Source organism: Hyla sarda, chromosome 1 (genome assembly GCF_029499605.1).
Source record: "Hyla sarda isolate aHylSar1 chromosome 1, aHylSar1.hap1, whole genome shotgun sequence".
Classification (NCBI taxonomy): domain Eukaryota; kingdom Metazoa; phylum Chordata; class Amphibia; order Anura; family Hylidae; genus Hyla; species Hyla sarda.
The window spans coordinates 409,259,895-409,280,785 of record NC_079189.1 but is presented as its reverse complement, the minus strand read 5'-3'; the positions used below and the strand labels follow the sequence as shown (position 1 = coordinate 409,280,785).

Below are 20,891 nucleotides of genomic sequence, written 5' to 3'. Positions count from 1 at the left end.
TAATACTAGTAATAAAAGGGGTTGTCCCCCATTTTGTTGTCTTTATACAAAGCAAATCTTTAGGGAAGTGGACCATCTGAAAAGTACATCTGACATATAGGCGGCACACATTACCTTATCTAAATGTGTCAGACTAGCGTCTCTGTATTTATATTGAAATTGGAACAGGAGAAGCCTGCTGTATGAGTATAAGATTAAGGAGAGAAAATATTTTCTGATCTTGAAGATTATTATAATATTATTCAGACAAGTGGCTTTGATATAAATGACTTTAATGGCTCACGTTGTATATGTGGCACAGAGGCTTTAAACAAGACATAGCAACTGGTTAATATTGAGATATATATATATATATATATATATATATATTCCATATATAGGCTTAAAGGGTACCTCTCATCAAAAAAACTTTTGATATATTATAGATTAATGTATGCAGAATAACTTTACAATTGCATGTTATTAAAAAATATGCTTCTTTCTATTTAATTTTCCACTTTGAAGAAATGACCACTAGGGGTCTCCCTACCAGTCCTGGCAGCAAGCATTTCAGACTCATGCTGGAGTCCTAAACCCTACGAGCTGCCAGTCTGCTTTGTTCACAAAGGAGAACACTCAGAGCTGCCAGCCTGCTTTGTTCACAGTCTGTTTGGCTGTGAACAAAGCAGGCTGGCAGCTCTGAGTGTTTAGGACTCCAGCATGAGTCAGAAATGCTTGCTGACAGGACTGATCGGGAAAAATACAATAGAAAGAAGCATATTTTTCATTAACATGCTATTGGAAAGTTATTCAACATTCATTAATCTAAAATATATCAAAAGTTTATTTGATGAGAGGTACCCTTTAACTTCATTCAAGAGTTGTTGCAACTGTTTTATCTAATCAGATTCCTAGCACAAAGCGAGGACCTTGACTGCTGAGGGCACTGTGTTTATGACCTGAGTGCCATCACCACCTGACACGGGGACATGACTCCTGATAGACAGAAACACACTTCTATCACTCACCTAACTTTTCCTAAACATGCTGTAAAACTAGTCCACAAATGCCTGGATGATGGAATGTTTTGGAGATTAGTAGAATCAAACTGACAGCATGTGGGCTTTCGAAGCCAGGTCCACTTATGGCATTTAGGGAGTAATTTATATAGAAAATGCTGGACCTGCCAGATGTTACAGATAAAAACAATGATGAATTGTAAATCCGCATTTACTTAGGGTGGTGGTGTGGTAAGCCCCTTAAGCCTCAACATGTTCTGTCACTTGTATTTTCATTCTGGTTTTTCTTCATGTCTGTAAGGCTAGGACTACAGTGAGATTTTTACCCTGCAATTTTTGTGGCATAAAAACGCCAGAAAAACTGCCACAGTTTTCCCCTGCGTTTTGGCGTTTTTTCGGACATTTTTACCTTTATGTGGAATTTGCCTTTTTTTGGCCCCTTTTGCTTTGTTTTTTACAAAATAGTTGGGAACCAAAAAAAAAATAAATAAAAATAAATAAATAAAGGATGCAGTAGTACAGAATGTTCCATGATGGGAGTAGTAGTACCTGTACTATAGACATATCGCCCCGGGTGTCAGTCTAACACCCGATGCGATCGTCCATTATCACAGAGAGCTGTGATTGGCTGGAACCATCTGGCCAATCACAGCTCTGCGGGAAATATGAATATGTGTATATATACGTCAGTGCAGGGGACCAGAGAAGAGCGGCCGCCGCATCTATACATTATAGGATCGCAACGGGCGATCTGTCAATAAGTACAGGTACAACTACTCCCATCATGGAACAGTGTGTTCCATGCTGGGAGTAGTAGTACTACCTAAAAAATGTAAAAAAATAAAATTAAAAGTGAAAAACACACACACACTACATTTTTATTATTGTCGGCTACATTTTTAGTGCTTTACCCGTTCACATAAATTGATCCCTGTTTAAAAATTAATAAACATTTCGTAATAAAAAAGATACATTTCGTTAGATACAATTTTTTCCATCACTACTGTATCTTTTTTATCAATTTATTTTTTATGGTACCCTACGAAATTTTAATAAAAAAGGTATCTCCATAATTTTTTTGGATTGCTAAAGTCCAAAAAAGAATCAAAACCCCCTGCAAAAACGCAAAATTTAAAACCAACATGGCGTTTTTCTTAGCGTTTTTGCTCTCCCATAGACTTTTATGGGAGGAAAACGCCACGATTTCAGGGCAAAAAATGCCAAACTAGGTTTTGTCGGGAGTTTTGAAAATCAAGCCTCTGAGCCCAAAATTGCTGAAAAACGCCAAAAGGATAAAAAAAAAACGCCAAACTGAAAAACGCCAACAGCTAACATCTGTGCGCAAAAATTGGCGTTTTTAATGGCGTTTTTTCAAAAAAAAACCTCAGTGGAGTTCCAGCCTAATACACAACATGTGTTTTTTTTCTATTGCACTACAGTACTACACGTTACATTTTATCACTTGTGTGTATGATAGTGGCACATTTATAAAGGTCCCTGTGTGAACCTGTTCTACATTTAACTCTTCTATATGAAAATACTTTTTTGGGACTTCCAGTGTGGACAGAAACCTGCCTTTCTTTGTGTTTACTTTGTTATTCACAAGTGCAGATACTTAAGTTTGTCTCAAAAAAGTTCAAGTACCCCTCAATGTGTTTGCGGTAGTCCTGAAGGTGCGCATATCACAGAATGTGAAACTCAACACAGGTCTGGACCCAGTAAAAAGTACGTGACGCCATGGGAACCTTGCACAATGCCGCTTCTGCCATAGAGCCACTATACATTCAGGGTGAATAGATTGCTATAACAACCATTCTACATTGTACAGCTGAAAAGTCTTTCATCAAGCCAGAAGTAGGCAGGACTACAACATGCGACACAGAATGGGATTTACTTAGAAGCCAAGCAAAGCATTTCAGGAGCCAGTCTGACAAAAAACAACTTAGCACCATTAGAAAATTGCTAGGCACTTTGGCTTCCCAATAATACTTAAAGGGGTACAGTTTAACAGATATGTAAATTACTTCTATTTAAAAATCTTAATCCTTCCAGTACTTATCAGCTGCTGTATGCTCCACAGGAAGTTCTTTTCTTTTTGAATTTCCTTTCTAGTCTGACTACAGTGCTCTCTGCTGACACCTCTGTCCATGTCAGGAACTGTCCAGAGCAGGATAGGTTTGCTATGGGGGATTTGCTCCTACTCTGGACAGTTCTTAAAATGGACAGAGGTGTCAGCAGAGAGCACTGTGGTCAGACTAGAAAGCAAATTCAAAAAGAAAAGAACTTCCTGTGGAGCATACAGCAGCTGAAAAGTACTGGAAGGATTAAGATTTTTAAATAGAAGTAATCTATAAATCTTTTTAACTTTCTGGCACCAGTTGATTTAAAAAAAAAAATCGTTTTCCAGCAGAGTACCCCTTTAAAGCTGTCTTCACACTTTTTGATGTGGTGTTCCGATTTTGGCAAAATTATATAAAAAATGGCACTAGTTTACTGCGAATGTGCAAAGCTCCGTAAAATAGCACAGTTTGTGATGAAATTTCATCAAATCGGGGGAAAAGTATATGAAAAATGCATAAAAAACTAGGGAAAACATGCACCATTTGAACACAGCCTAAATGGTACTTCTTTAAAAATGTGATTATTCTCCTATTAAGATGCTTATTTTTGACCATATGTAAAGTATTATGGGACTTAAAGGGCATTTGTCAACAGTTTTAAAGGGGTATTCCAGGCAAAACCTTTTTTTAAACAGATTTGTAAATGATTTCTATTAAAAAATCTTAATCCTTCCAATAGTTATTAGCTTCTGAAGTTTTCTGTCTAACTGCTCAATGATGATGTCACGTCCCGGGAGCTGTGCATGATGGGAGAATATCCCCATAGGAACTGCACAGCTCCTGGGAAGTGAGTCATCAGAGAACAGTTAGACAGAAAACAACAACTCAACTTCAGAAGCTAATAACTATTGGAAGGATTAAGATTTTTTAATAGAAGTAATTTACAAATCTGTTTAACTTTCTGGAGCCAGTTGATATATACCGGTATATAAAAAAAAGTTTGGGCCTGGAATACCCCTTTAAGCCCTATGATGGCTGAAAAAAGTGCTGTTTTGGTCATACATTTTGCATGACCGAGAAAGTTTTGTGTCCCAGACGCTGCCCCAACCTGAGACTGTCTCTTCTATTATCTTTTCTTATGTCCCTTGTACTTACTGAAAAGAAAATTCCTCTCAGCTATGAGTAATAGAGTTTTTTCTGATTGGACGCTATAGCTGTCAATCATAGCTGAAAGGAGGGGGCCAGGAAAACTCAATACAAAGAGTTCAGGGTACCTAAGGAGAAGAGCCCACCTTCAGGACACTTGCATGACTAAAGTAGCAGGTATCATTACATTTGGAAACAAACCCCCACCTACCAGATGACATATACAACAAACAATGAAAGAATGGCAACTGAAAATAGAGGCTATACCAGATGCTCAGACTCAAACAATAATGTTAAAATAAGCATATGAATATGTAAACGCAAATAATGTGCAAGTACACTGTTCCCTCAAGTTACAATATCAATTGGTTCCAGGATGACCATTGTATGTTGAAACCATTGTATGTTGAGACCATAACTCTATGGAAACCTGGTAATTGGTTCTGAAGCCCCCAAAATGTCATCCAAAAATAGGAAAAAGTGAGAATTAAAGAAAAATAAGTAGATAACTAATATAGATAAAGCAAATCCTTACATATAAAGTAAGAAAGATCTGCTGGGAGCTGTAATCACTGTCTATGTCAGTTTTTCCCAACCAGGGTGCCTCCAGTTGTTGCAAAACTACAACTCCCAGCATGCCCGGACAGCCTTTGGCTGTCCGGGCATGCTGGGAGTTATAGTTTTGCAACAGCTGGAGGCACCCTGGTACGGAAATGCTGGTCTATGTAGAGGACAGGAGCTTCTTCAGGGTCCTGTACAGTACACAGTGTCCTAAAAAAGTATCATGGAGCTGCCATCACCTGGTTTCCAAATGAGCAGCTAATCCTGGAATAGGTAAAGAGTACAGAACATGTAATACCTCTCTGTACTGTAGGGGGCGCTACCAGACATCAGTCAGTGCATGCACTTCAGTAATACAGGGGTTTTACCAGTGAATGTCCATTCTGATTGGTCGGTTCTTCCGGCCATTGACACGTTTCACAGATCTGGACTGTCCATAACATTGTATATTGAGTCTGGTTTCAACTTACAATGGTCCAGAAAAGACTATTGTATGTTGAGGCCATTGTAAGTTGAGGGATCACTGTATATGCAAAAATTGCAACCGGGTATTATGCTAAAAGGAACGGTTGAACCAAAGAAAATGCAAGTGCCCTACTTATCAAAAAGCCTCTACACAAATAATACACACACAGCAGTCTGGAAAAAGTACAGGACGCCCACCCCTGTGACCGTTTCGGAATAGAGTGTTTCTGTCGGAAATATATGATGCTGCGGGCACAGGAAGCCCAGTCTGCAGTGACGGGACAGGCTCCATCCTGTACAGTAGCGTTCTTTGAACTCTGTATGCGTCTTAAAGGCGCACAAAAAGTTTTAAACGAGCACTTACCCAGGGCATCCAGGACATGAGTTCTGGATTCCTGAGCGGCGCCCTCCTCTCCTGAGTGCTCTAGGCCGGTGCCTACCTGTTTAGGCAAGGTTTGGATGATCATATATGTGTATTTATTTCCAGGGTCTAATAGACTCATATCCATGACAGACATGGGGTTTAGAGATGAGCGAACTTACAGTAAATTCGATTCGTCACAAACTTCTCCGCTCGGCAGTTGATGACTTATCCTGCATAAATTAGTTCAGCTTTCAGGTGCTCCGGTGGGCTTGAAAAGGTGGATACAGTCCTAGGAAAGAGTCTCCTAGGACTGTATCCACCTTTTCCAGCCCACGGGAGCCCCTGAACGCTGAACTAATTTATGCAGGAAAAGTCATCAACTGCCGAGCCGTGAAGTTTGTGACGAATTTAATTTACTGTAAGTTCGCTCATCTCTAATGGGGTTCTTTGTTAGGCTTCACCGGCCATGGCACTCAATTGATATTCCATTGCCGAGGTGCCTATTTAATGACAAGACTAACCACTTAGATAGATGCCATGGTGTCTGCTTATCCCGTCTTGCAAAAAAAAAAAAACGGAGTAAAAAGTGAACAAAAAATCAAGTGTACTCCAAAATGGTAAAAATGGAAATTACAGCTCACCATGCAGAAAAAGAAGCCTTTATACAGCTGCTTTGGTAGAAAAATAAAAATATCCATATTGCCAAGCCTAATTGGCGTTTTCTTTTTATAATAGGCACTTCTAATATATAGGAAAACATAGGACCAGACAGGTAAAAATCCAAGCTGTTTGATTGCACTGATCCGCTATTTCAGGTCGTCAGCCAGGATTACTTGATGATATATTTTAGTCAATACTGTATTCAATATACATCCCAGCAGATCATTACAGTCGCAAGTATTTAAACTCCTTTTTACTTCTCCACAGTTCCGTGAAAACGTAAAAGACATCTTGCCCCAACTCCCTCCATACAGTCAAGATGACTACTTTCTGCTGCGCTGGCTCCGAGGTAAGAGAGTTATGAAACAGTTAATAGGGCAATACCAATAATGTGATAAGAAAGCAGAGTCTACAGATCTATTATCATTAAAGCCCTTTACCCCCTGGATAATGATAGACAATCCGGTAAAGCTGATTCGGCTCTCCATATGATAGACAAGCTGGCACTTCACTATCAGTTATTGCTGGACCTTCTACTTTGATTGTGGAAAATATAGCGGCTGTGATATCAGATTGGTGACCTTACAGTAGATATGGCAGACCCCAATACTTAAAAACACCTATTATTGATAACTGAGGCTTTGCCAGTAACTAGCCATTTCTATGGAAACGGCTGTACTATGGTTATCATTATACTTTATTAGCAGACTTGAAACCTTGTTTCGGAAGATAAGAGTCACTAAAAATAAGATTATGATTAACCTGTTAACGGCACATGGATGAGCATAAACGTCCATGGTCGTTATCGGGTTAAAGGGGTATTCCAGGAAAAAACTTTTTTTTATATATCAACTGGCTCCAGAAAGTTAAACAGATATGTAAATTACTTCTATTAAAAAATCTTAATCCTTTCAATAATTATCAGCTGCTGAAGTTGAGTTGTTTTCTGTCTGGCAACAGTGCTCTCTTCTGACACCTCTGCTTGTCTCGGGAACTGCACAGAGTAGAAGAGGTTTGCTATGGGGATTTGCTTCTAAACTGGGCAGTTCCTGAGACAGGTGTCATCAGAGAGCATTTAGACAGAAAAGAACAACTCAACTTCAGCAGCTCATACGTACTGAAAGAATTAAGATTTTTTAAATAGACGTAATTTACAAATCTGTTTAACTTTCTGGAGCCAGTTGATATATAAAAAATGTTTTTTTCCTGGATAACCCCTTTAAAAACACACACATTAACCCCTTCCTTATTAAAAGTTTAAATCACCCCCCTTTTCCCAAATTCCATATAAAAAATATATAAACATAATAAAAATAAACATATCTGGTATCGCCATGTGCGTAAATGTCCGAACTATAAAAATATATTGAAAATTAAACCGCACTGTTAATGGGGTACGCGCAAAGAAATTGCAAAGTCCAAAATAGCGTATTTTTGGTCACTTTTCATACCATAAAAAAAAGGAATAAAAATCGGAAAAAAAGTCTGATCAAAACAAAAATGGTACCGATTAAAACCTAAGATCATGGTGCAAAAAATTTGCCCTCAAACCACCCTGTATGCCGAAAAATAAAAAAGTTATAGGGGTCAGAAGAGGACAGTTTTAAACGTATACATTTTCCTGCATGTAGTTATGATTTTTTCCAAAAGTGCGACAATATCCAACCTATATAAGTAGGGTATCATTTTAACCGTATGGACCTACAGAATAAAGATAATGTAGTAGATCATTTAATTTTGCAACACAGTTGCCTTGGGGGTTCCTAGTAAATGTTTTGAGTAATGTTTAGTGAACTGTCCGAAATGATCATAGGTATGGTCTCAAACATTAGCCGGCAAAAAATATTGTGTGAAATGTTTAAGAGTTTATTTAGCTGTGTCTGGTTACCAAATGTTGGACACCTACACAGGGAACTGATGCTGAGTGACAACTCTTTACGGCATTGCAATGCATATACCAGTGGTTAATGAACTTTCCACAGGTAATGGATAACCTTTATATAATTTAATGTCTTCCTTTTTGAAGATTTTTTTTTTTTTTTTATATAACCTATTCTGGGTTCTTGGAAAGCTGAGTGGTGAGACTTACAAGCACTGGAAAAATTGTGTTTCATTCAGTACTACTACTAACCATGGTACAGTAGGTAGTAATGTTGCCTTCCAATTCTGAGGTTCAGTTTCAAATCAGTCAAAGGACAACATCTCTATGGAATGCATATATTCTCACTGGGAGTTTCCCCTTGTACTAGTTTACTTTAAAGGAGTACTCCGGCACGCACTTTTTTCATTTTATCCCATCCGGGCTCCAAAATAAAAGAAAACACACTTTCTCTTACCTGCCAACGAGCCCCCGGAGCTCCGGTACACTCCGGTACAGGTGTTCGGTCCCCGGGCTGTATTCTTCTTACTTCCTGTTAGCCCGCCACGTCACATGGAGCTTCAGCCTATCACTGGCCGAGGCGGGACATGGCTGCGGCTGGTGATAGGCTGAAGCTCCGTGTGACGTGCTGGGCTAACAGGAAGTAAGAAGAATACAGCCCGGGGACGAACACCTGTACTGGAGCTCCGGGGGCTCGTTGGCAGGTAAAAGAAAGTGTGTTTTCTTTTATTTTGGAGCCCGGATGGGATAAAATGAAAAAAGTGCGCGCCGGAGTACTCCTTTAACACACATCAACACACCAGCATCCATACAGTGGCTTTTTTTTTTCTACTTTTGTTATGTTGCAACCTGGTTCCAAAATAAAAAAAAAACTCAATACCTCATAATGACAAAGTGAAAACAGAATGCTTTTGCTAATTTATTGAGAAGGAAAGTCTAAAATATTGCATTGACATCTGCATTGGGTATTCTTATTGGGAAAGATGCCAAAAGGACTGCACACCTGGATGTGGGGATTCTCTGCAGATCCTCTTAGCTCTGTCAGGTTGGATGAGGACAGTCAGTTTGAATTTGGTTGGGCTCTGGCTGGACCACTCAAGGACATTCAGCGTAGTCCCTAAGACACTCCTGTGTTGTCTTGGCTGTGTGCTTAGGGTCATTGCTTGTTAGAAGGTAAGCCTTAAGCCCAGTTTGGGGTCCAGAGCACTCTGGATCAGGCTTCCATTAAGACTATCTCTGTACTTTATGCAGTTTTTCCTCTACCTGACCAGTCTCCCTGATGACATGCTTCAATGTAAAAATGGAATAGAACAGGGGATGAGCAGTGCCTGGTTTCCTTCAGACATGATGCATAGAATTGACTCCTTAATGACCAAGCCCATTTTCACCTTAAGGACCAGGCCAATTTTATTTTTGCGTTTTCGTTTTTTCCTCCTCGCCTTCTAAAATCCATAACGTTTTTATATTTCCATCTACAGACCCATATAAGGGCTTGTTTATTGCGTGACCAATTGTACTTTGTAATGAAACCTCTCATTTTACCATAAAATGTACGGCGAACCCCCCCCAAAAAATTTTTTAGGGAGGAAATTTTTATGAAAACCAAAATTTTGCACATTTTGGAGGGTTTGGTTTTCACTCTATACACTTTAGGGTAAAAATGACGTGTTCTTTATTCTGTGGGTCAATACAATTAAAAGGATACCCATTACTAGATACTTTTATATTTTTGTACCGCTTAAAAAAAATCTAAAACTTTTTGTACAAAATCAGTAATCTAAAATCGCCCTATTTTGACCACCTATAACTTTTTCATTTTTTAGTATATAGGGCGGTATGAGGGCTAATTTTTTGCACCGTCATCTGTACTTTTTTAAGATACCACATTTGCATATATAAAACTTTTAAATAATTTTTTATTATTTATTTTTTTAATAAAATGTAACAAAAAAGCAGCATTTTTGTACTTTTTTTATTTTTTACGTTTACGCCATTAACCGTACAGGATCATTAACATTATATTTTAATAGTTCGGACATTTACGCATGCGGCGATAGTAAATATGTTTATTAAAAAAATATTTTACGCTTTTTGGGGGTAAAATGGGAAAAACTGACAATTTTCACTTTTTATTTTTACATTTTTCAACTTTTTTTACACTTTTTATGTCCCCATAGAGGACTGTCGTTAGCAATCCTTTGATTGCTAATACTGTGCAGTGCTATGCATAGGACACAGCACTGCTCAGTATTATCGGTGATCTTCTGCTCTGGTCTGCTCGATCGCAGACCAGAGCAGAAGACCCTGGGAGACAGCCGGAGCCAGGTGAGGGGACCTCCGGCCGCCATGCTGGATGATCGGATCGCCGCGGCAGCGCTGCGGGCGATCCGATCATCCAATCTAAGTACCGCAATGCCGCAGATGCCGTGATCTGTATTGATCACGGCATCTGAGGGATTAATGGCGGACATCCGCGTGATCGCAGATGTCGGCCATTACGGCCGGGTCCCAGGCTGCTGCTAGCAGCCGGAACCTGCCGTGTATGACGCGAGCACCGTTCCGATGCTCGCGGTCATACACAGGACGTAAATGTACGTCCTGGTGCGGGAAGTCCCGCCAAGTCAGGACGTACATTTATGTCCATGGTCGTGAAGGGGTTAAAGGGATACTCCCGTGGAAAACTTTATTTTTTTTAATTTTTTTTAAATCAACTGGTTAAAGTTAAACAGATTAGTAAATTACTTCTATTAAAAATTCTTAATCCTTCCAGTTCTTATTAGCTGCTGAATACTACAGAGGAAATTCTTTTCTTTTTGGAACACAGAGCTCTCTGCTGACATCTCTGTCCATTTTAAGAATTGTCTAGCGTAGGAGAAAATCCCCATAGCAAACATATGCTGCTCTGGACAGTTCCTAAAATGGACAGAGATGTCAGCAGAGAGCACTGTGCTCGTGATGTCAGCAGAGAGCCCTGTGTTCCAAAAAGAAAAGAATTTCCTCAATATTATTCAGCAGCTAAGAAGTACTGGAAGGATTAAGATGTTTTAATAGAAGTAATTTACAAATCTGCTACTTTCTGGCACCAGTTTATTTAAATAAAAAAGTTTTCCACCGGAAGACCCCTTTAAGGCTAGAAAGTTCAAATTTGGTTTAATCATACCAGAGAATCTCGTTTCTCACAGTCTAAGTGTCCTTAAGATGTTTTTATGCAAACTCCAGTCAGGCTTTCATGTCTTCATTTTGGACACAAACCCCATATTGGTGTAGTGCTGCAGTGATGGTTGACCTTCTGGAAGTTTCTGCACACAGCATCCTTGGAGCTTAGCCACAGTGACCATTGGGTTCTTGTTCACCTTTCATACCAAAGTCCTTCTCCCCTAATTATTTAGTGGCAGCCAGCTCCAGGAAGAGTCCTGGTTGTCCCAAACTTTTTCCATGTAAGAATTATGGAGGCCACTGTGCTTTTGTGAACTTTCAGTGCAGCAGAACTTTTTTTGTACCCTTCTCCAGATCTGTGCCTTCACACAATGATGTCTCCGAGCTCTACATGCAGTATTTTCCACCTCATGACTTGGTTTTTGCTCTGATATGCATTGTTGGCTGTAAGACCTTATACAGACAGGAGTGTCTTTCCATATAATGTCCCCCAGAGCTTAATATTGAGTACAGAATGATGGTGAAAACTTGTTTTCTTGTTTAATTTCAGTATAAGGTCAAGTCATAACAAAATGTGAAAGGGTCTGAAAACTTTCCGAATGCACTATATGTCAGCATTAAATAAGTAACCAAAATAAACTATAACTCGAAAATAACTCAAAACTTTTTTTATGGTATAGGGGAAATTGATGGAATCTACACTGACAAGACTATGAATCAGTTCTTTAATGCACATATAAAAATAGATACAACCAACGCAGTGTTAAAAACACAGGGGCCCGGGAATGACCTGCTCTTCTAGAAACAGATGTTTAAAAATGGAGACAATCCCTAGGAATAGTCAACAGTTAATGTTTGCAGAAAAAAAAACAATGACTCTGTTTCCAGCACTTTCAGCTGGCACTACTGCCATTACTAGGACACACAAAGTTGGCCAAATCAATTTAAAGGGGTATTCCAGGAGAAAAAACTTATTGTTTATTTTTTTTTTTTAGATCAACAGGCTCCAGAAAGTTAAACAGATTTGTAAATCACTTCTATTAAAAAATCTTAATCCTTCCAATAGTTATCAGCTGCTGAAATTGAGTTGTTCTTTTCTGTCTGACAACAGTGCTCTCTGCTGACACCTCTGCTTGTCTCAGGAACTGTCCGGAGCATTAAAGGTTTACTATGGGGATTCACTCCTACTCTGGACAGCTCCCGAGACAGGTGTTATCAGAGAGCAGTTAGACAGAAAAGAACCACTCAAATACAGCAGCTGATAAGTACTGGAAGGATTAAGATTTTTTTAATGAAATAATTTACATATTTTTTTAATTAACCCCTTAAGGACGCAGGACGTAAATGTACGTCCTGGTGCGGTGGTACTTAACGCACCAAGACGTACATTTACGTCCTGTGCATAACCGCGGGCATCGGAGCGATGCCCGTGTCATGCGCGGCTGATCCTGGCTGCTGATCGCAGCCAGGGACCCGCCAGCAATGGCCGACGCCCGCGATCTCGCGGGCGTCCGTCATTAACCCCTCAGGTGCCGGGATCAATACAGATCCCGTCATCTGCGGCAGTGCGCGATTTCAATGAATGATCGGATCGCCCGCAGCGCTGCTGCGGAGATCCGATCATTCAGAACGCCGCACGGAGGTCCCCTCACCTTCCTCCTTCCGGCTACCGGCGTCTTCTGCTCTGGTCTGAGATCGAGCAGACCAGAGCAGAAGATGGCCGATAACACTGATCTGTTCTATGTCCTATACATAGAACAGATCAGTATTAGCAATCATGGTATTGCTATGAATAGTTCCCTATGGGGACTATTCAAGTGTAAAAAAAAATTTGAAAAAAATTTAAAAGTAAAAAAAAAGTGAAAAATCCCCTCCCCCAATAAAAAAGTTAAACGTCCGTTTTTTCCTATTTTACCCCCAAAAAGCGTAAAAAATAAATTTAATAGACATATTTGGTATCGCCGCGTGCGTAAATGTTCAAACTATTAAAATAAAATGTTAATGATCCCGTACGGTGAACGGCGTGAACGTAAAAAAAAAAAAAAGTCCAAAATTGCTACTTTTTTCATACATTTTATTAAAAAAAAAATTATAAAAAATGTATTAAAAGTTTTTTAACAGTCAAACCATGAGTCGTTTATTGAAGAGAGCTGATAGCAATATACAGAATGTAAATGGTAGGTATGGATGCCCATATGGGCGTTGTGGTACATGGTAACAAATAAAACAGTTACAACACATAACTAGGAGGAGACATCTGATCAGTTTACAATAATAATTGCACTGGAACCATAATGCATACATAGGAGGAAAACAGATAAGAATAATATTGGTTGGACCGGTCGTCGCCACAGAGGGAACCCCAATCTAGCGTAAAACATGGAGGCCATCACCCACCCCCACTCAATAAAGAGAGAGGCATGTTTGCATAGAAGGACAATAAGGAGAAAGCAGCCATGCCTCCCACAACTTATCAAAACATTCTACCCTACTCTCACGTATGGCTGATAACTTTTCACACAGCATGATGTAGTTGACCTTGTCAATAACCTTATGAAAAGACAAGGATGGGGATTTCCATTGTGCAGCTATATGTATCCTGGTGGCCATAAGAATGAACTGAGCCATCCGAAATGTACGGAACGGCATCCAGCTAGGTTTATTACTTAAGAGACAAAAGGAAGGGGAACAGGGCATGCGAACACCAAACAGGTTCTTCAAGACTACATGGATCTGCCTCCATAACCGCACTGCCTGTGGGCAGCTCCACCAAATATGGTGCATAGAACCAACAGCTCGACACCCCCTAAAGCACAGGGGAGAGACCGAGGGATAAATTGAATGCAGTCTGGAGGGAACCATATAGACTCTATGCAGAATCTTGATTGAAGTCTCCATTAAGGAGACCTGCCAGCTGCCCCTGCTGACAGCCGTACAGCATGCGTGCCACTGGGGCAATGTGAGGGTCACATTCAGGTCACGCTCCCAATCCTTCATGAAGCGTAATTTGGTGTCTGCGGGAGGGGCATTCAAATGTGCATAAATTCTAGAAAGCAAGCCAGGCAGTGTAGGGCTGTATAGCAAGGCCGCTTCGTAAAAGGTGGTATCCACCCTAAAGCCTCGAGTGCCCAGAGAGGAGTAGTATGATAGAACCTGTAGAGCACGAAAGTGCTCCCCAGGGGGGAGGTGATGTATAGAATATAGCTGTGCCAGAGTAATCAGTTGTTTGCCCACCAGCAGGTCATATAGTCTAGTCAATTTAGCAGTGTGCCACCATGAAAAGGGAGCGGTAGAAATGCCAGGCTGAAAAGTGGGATTAGAAAGAAAGGGAAGGAGGGGAGGGACCGAGGATTGTAAAGAAAATTTAAAGCGGACCAAGCGCCAAAGAGACAGAGAGAATAAAGTAATTTGCGCTGTAGAGGGGAGAAGGGTTGCAACAGGACAAGAGGACCACATCAAAGCTGAGATAGAATAGGGACAGACTAGAGATTCCTCCAGAGCCACCCACCCAGGAGCACCCCGTACTGCATGTGTAAGGGCAAGTTGGGCCAATCTGGCTGCATAATAGTATTTCATCAGACATGGAACAGAAAGTCCACCCATTCTTTTATGATAATGCATAGTTGTCCTATTAATCCGGGGGCGACGGCCATTCCAGATGTAATGGAATAGGGCACGTTGGAGAGAGCACACGTCCTTCTTCACTACCGGGATGGGGAGGGAACGAAACAGATAAAGGATACGGGGCAGAATAACCATCTTAAAAACATTTATGCGGCCCACCCAAGAAATATGAGGGAACGACCATCTATTTAAGTCCCCCCTAATAGAGCGAAAGAGTGGGGGGTAATTAGCAACATATAGGGATTTGAGGGATGTAGTAAGAGTAACCCCCAGATAAGACAAGCCCCGTGAAGAGTCATGGAACCCAAAATTCAGGGAAATCAAATGACGCATCTCAGGTGGAACATTGCAGAACATAACCTCTGACTTAGCCACATTCACTTTCAATCCCGACAACCCAGCAAACTTATCCAAAAGCGAGGTCAAATTAGGAAGGGAAATCTGGGGACTTGTCAGCGTCAATAAGAGATCATCAGCAAATAGGTTAGTTTTGTATTCGGTTGTACCCACTGTAAGCCCCTTAATGTCAAGATTATCCCTAATAGCGACTGCTAGGGGTTCCATCACCAGCGCAAAGAGCGCTGGCGAAAGGGGGCATCCCTGTCGGGTACCTCGGCCTATAGAGATAGGGGAGGGTGACGTAGAGGGTAGTTTAAGATAGGCTGTCGGGGTCGAGTAAATGCTCTGCAATGTGCGAACAAAGGAACCAGAGATGCCAAATTTAGATAACACCTGAAATAAGTACGGCCAGGAAACCGTATCAAAGGCCTTTTCTATGTCCAATGCCAGGGCTAACATTGGAGTTCGAGTGACATCAGAATAGTTAATTAGATTTAGAATTTTCCTAATGTTATCCGGTGCTTGGCGGCCCGGAATGAACCCCACCTGGTCTTGGTGGATAAGGGAGGGTAGGAAAGAGTTAAGTCTAGAAGCAAGGATAGAAGTGAGTAACTTAGAATCAACATTAAGAAGAGAGATAGGGCGATAGTTAGAGGGGAGAGAGTGGTCCTTAGAGGGTTTAGGTAAAACAGTGATCAAAGCGTCGAGAAACTCTGAAGGGGGAGTAGCACCAGACATTATGGAGTTAAAGAAGGAGACAAGAGGGGGGATCAGCTGGGAAGAGAATGTCTTGAAGTATGAAGAGGAAAATCCGTCCGGGCCGGGGGACTTGCCCAATTTGAGATGATTAATAGCTTGCTCTACCTCCTCCGCCGTGATGGGGCCATTCAGTGCCTCCCGGTCCAGAGCAGATAGAGTAGGGAGTGACAGGGGGGACAAAAAGGCATGTAAAGAGGTGGAAAAAGAGTTGGGAAGAGGAGGGGCTGAGTAAAGGTGAGTATAGAAAGCAGAGAAAGTTTCATAGATACGGTCTGGGTGGGAGGTGCGGAGGCCAGGCTTCAATTGAACACTATGGACTCGATTGAACGAGGATGTTTTTTTAAGCATAGCAGCCAACAGTCTATCAGGCTTATTCGCCTGTCTATAATATGTCGCTCCAGTCCATCTCAAAGCCTTTTCCACCTTTGTGGAGAGTAGGGCATCCAGCTGCAACCTGGTCTCCGCAATAGATCTGTAGAGATAGGGGGTAGGGTCCTGCTGGTGTGCAAAAACTAACCTGGAAAGTTTGGCTTCCAAAGCCACTTGGACTCTTGTTCTGTCACGTTTCAAACCCGTTGCCACAGAGATCAGGCGACCTCGCACATAGGCCTTATGAGCCAGCCACGTCCAATGAGGGGATGATTGAGGAGAGCTGTTCAGAGTGAAATAAGACGTGATATCAGATTCAAGTTGGGTCTTAATGCGTGGCATAGTCAATAGTGATTCATTCAATCTCCACCTATAAGGGAGTGTGAGGGGGGACATAAAGTTAAAGACCGACAACACCACATCGTGGTCTGACCACGACATGGGGACATGTCGGGAATAAAGTAGTTGAGGTACCGTGGCAGCATTGACCAATATCCAGTCTATTCTCGTATAGTGACGCTGAACCGGGGAATAATAAGTGTATCCTCTACTATTACCATTATGTTCTCTCCAAGTATCTACTAGGGAGTGTGTAGTAAACAGGTTAGAAAGCAGGCGCTGTTGGGTCCCCGACCTACGAAACTGAACCGTATTAGATCGGTCCAACTTGCCATTAAATACGAAATTAAAGTCGCCAGTCCAGATCAAGGTCTCGTACGTCAGGGACCCAAGAGTGGTGCACATGTCTTTAAAGAATAAAATAGGGTTATCAGTAGGGGCATAAGTATTCATAAGACACACTGTCTTCCCATACAAGGATCCCAAAATAATCAGGTAGCGACCCTCCGGATCGCATTTAGCGTCGGATACTTCGAGTGGGAGGGAGTTGTGTAAAAAGACCGCAACTCCCCTGCACTTACTAGTAAAAGACGCTCTATACCCCCTCATATAGGATTTATGGAAAAAATTGGGGTAGCTGGACACAGTAAAATGCGATTCTTGTATACAAATTATATCAGGCCTGAGTCGGGTGTAAGCTAAGAACGCCATCCTTCTTTTAGAGGGGGAATTAAAGCCCCTCACATTATGAGAAATTACTCTACACATAGGCAATAGAATAAAGAGCGCAATAGGTTGACCAAAAGGGAAGGGGCCATCTCCTGATATACATTACAGAAGGCGACGACCGATCCAGGAACATCTCCAGCAGTGCAATACAGGTACATAGATAGAGAACCTCCTAAAACAACAAGAGAAACAAAAGCAAACAAAACAATACAAATAAAAACACAATTGTACTCGGGAAAGATGGTCCAGAGTACCACTAGAACCATCGAACTTCCCACACCCCGGCCGGGGTAGATGAGGCACATCAGTCCACTCACGTCTAGCCTATTACATGGATGATCCAAGCAAAGAGTGCAAGTCAAGATAGGAGGAGGAAGGGAAAGAGTGGAGGAAAAGAAGGCAAAAAAGAAAACATAGGGCTGAGAGTTAAGGGGTAAGCAAGAGAAAAAGAGAACAAAGAGCCTGTATAGGTGAAGGAGGTAGGAAAAGGTAATGAAGTAGGGGAGAAAGAGGGCGAGGGAAGGGCAGTTATTGACACAAGGTAAAGGCCCGACTGGCCAGGTCCAGGCAGTATAGTCTAAAGTATAGTAGGCATCAGCGGTAGGGTCAGGCGTTGTAGGCTCCAGTAAGAAGTCCCCAGATATCCATCACAGCATACAGGCAAGCGTGTCAGATAAGGGGGAATCAGGCCTAGTACACTAAGCCAGGGGTCCCGTATGAGCAATAGGGAAACACAGGCAGTTCGGAGGCAAGCAACAGCGAGCAGTCGTGAACAATGAAAATCCAAATGAGTAGGGTCCAGGTCGCCTCGACCATTTACCAATAGAAGTCAGGGGCAAAACAACATGTGTAGCAGATGGGGCAAGGAAGTCCCCAGGTCCTCAGTCCAACACATGTGCAGGCATATCAAAATAAGGGGGGATCCGGGGGCCGCATGTACCATCGAGGGTCCCACAGGGGTAACATGGAGGCCCGGGTGGAGCAAAACGGGGCAGGTAGGATACAGCCCACAAACAGAGTCCCGAACTGTGATTTCAAGCAGGTTGGCGTGGTTCCTGGGAGAGGGGACGATCCCGTCCAGCCCGTGGCGCCGGGGTCCATACTCTGGTAGGACGATTCGTTCTTTGAGGCATGGATGGAAGATCCACAAGGGGTATGCGGGCCTGCAGCAGGACCTCCTGTGCATCAGGTAATGAGCGTACCGTGTGAGATTTCCCCTTCAGTTGAAAGGACAGGGAGAACGGGAACCCCCATTTGTATTTTATCTGTTCTCGCTGCAATGCCAAAGTGACCGGACGAAAGTCCCTGCGGAGGGCCAATGTGGAGGGAGCCAGATCTGAGTACAGGTGCACCGAAGGAGGCATCCCAGGAAGCACCGTTAGGTTGCGGGCAGCGGTCAGCAGGACATCGCGAACTTCGGGGTAGTGCAGCTTTAAGACCACATCCCGGGGTAAGTCAGGGCCCCTCGGTTTGGCTAAAGCCCGGTGGATGCGATCAAACCTGAGTAGCTCCGGCTCCAGTTGGGGGGCAAGGTCAAAAAACAGAGAAGTTACCGTTTTAGTGAGATCGGTATCAGGTTCAGGAAGGCCACGAATGCGTAGGTTAGCCCGCCTTGAGCGGTTCTCGAGGTCCTCCAATTTCAGCTCCAGATCCCGCAGCTGGGCCGAATGATCATCGAGGTCCCTTCTGTCTTCCTCAGCGGCATCAACCAGCACGTCCAACTTGGCTTCATTATCTGAGACCCTCTTGCCCAGGTCTTGCAGCTGAGAGGTGAAGTCGTCCACTGCTTTAGTCAGAGCCGAGTGGAACATTTTCTTGATGTTGCGAAACATGGCCGCTGGCGTGAGGTCTGTAGGTGCAGCAGGCTCCTCCCCATCAGATAGTCCGAGCGGGGAAGCATCCCGCTCCGCCGCCATCTTTGAGCGGGCCCCCGAGCGGAATAAGTCAGGAATAGACTGTGAGAGAGCTTGCGAATTGCGGAGCGCTCCCCTCCTACCCGACCTGGGCATATTCAGAAGTTGATTGGTATGTGGATCAGCGTTATGGAGCCGAGATTCGGCGCTTAAGAAGGCTATAGAGACACGAGTGGCGCGGAGCTCACATCACCTGCTTCCTCTCCGTGAGCCGCGCGCATGCGCCTCGTATTAAAAGTTTTTTATGTGCAAATGTGGCAAAAAATGAGCCCTCATACCGCCGCTTATACGGAAAAATAAAAAAGTTAGAGGTCATCAAAATAAAGGGATTATAAACATACTAATTTGGTTAAAAAGTTTGTGATTTTTTTTAAGCACAACAATAATAGAAAAGTATGTAATAATGGGTATCATTTTAATCGTATTGACCCTCAGAATAAAGAACACATGTAATTTTTACCGTAAATTGTACGGCGTGAAAACGAAACCTTCCAAAATTAGCAAAATTGCGTTTTTCTTTTTAATTTCCCCACAAAAATAGTGTTTTTTGGTTGCGCCATACATTTTATGATATAATGAGTTATGTCATTACAAAGGACAAATGGTCCCGCAAAAAACAAGCCCCCATACTAGTCTGTGGATGAAAATATAAAAGAGTTATGATTTTTAGAAGGCGAGGAGGAGAAAATTAAAACGTAAAAATGTAATTGTCTGAGTCCTTAAGGCCAAAATGGGCTGAGTCCTTAAGGGGTTAATTAAGTATCTCCCAGAATAAGATTTTACTACAACATTATTATTTCCCTGTAGAAGAATATTGATTGTAAATGTTGCTGAAAAAAAGTAATTCCAGAGTAGACAGAAATAGAAAATAGTTTGCACAAGTCTACATTACAGATTTCTACTAAAAAAACAAAACATAATACTTAAAAAAATAAAAAAAAAGTGACATCATTTTCCAAAATGCCATTTGTTATCAGCTATTCAAATAACAAAAATCCGTATTCTCCCCCGACCACTAATTTAGCAACTAATAAGCAAACAACATCTGACAGATTAAAACTTTGTTTTCTCAGTTATGTTCACACTTAGATTACGTGTATGGCAGAATGAGTGGTTTATGGAACAACCCATTTCCTTCACATGGGTATTCCCAGCTCAGATATTTATTGCATGGACAGGATGGGCCATAAATGTCTGATAGATGTGGGTCCCACTTTTGGGATCCACACCTATTTCTAGAATGGGTGCCCCCCTTGACCCAATCAAGCCTGGCCGCAGCGTCAAGAGGTAAAAGGGATTACAAAAACAGTTGAGGGGGCTGTTTCATGCAGTTTCTGTAATTCCAATAGATGTTAATCAGAGAAATGGAATTAGTGTAAAACAACCAGCTCAGCTTTTTTGTAATCCCTTCCATCTTTATCTGCCACAGCCAGGTGTAAATGATACATCTTTTTTTTTTTTTTTTTTTTTTAAAGTGTGTTAAAACTGCTATAAACATGGCACATGTGAACACAACCATACAACAGGGCC

General features: G+C 41.9%; 1 protein-coding gene and 1 long non-coding RNA gene across 2 annotated transcripts in view; one reads left to right on the top strand and one right to left on the bottom strand.

The window, feature by feature from the left end:
• Positions 1–20,891, top strand: part of SEC14L2 (SEC14 like lipid binding 2) — a 53,422-nt gene that overhangs the window by 4,934 nt on the left and 27,597 nt on the right. The window contains exon 2 of the mRNA XM_056528660.1: positions 6,522–6,603. Coding sequence (XP_056384635.1) covers positions 6,522–6,603 — 82 coding nt within the window. The remainder of the gene's footprint in view (positions 1–6,521; positions 6,604–20,891) is intronic.
• Positions 1–20,891, bottom strand: part of LOC130278985 (uncharacterized) — a 47,237-nt gene that overhangs the window by 24,840 nt on the left and 1,506 nt on the right. The window lies entirely within an intron of this gene.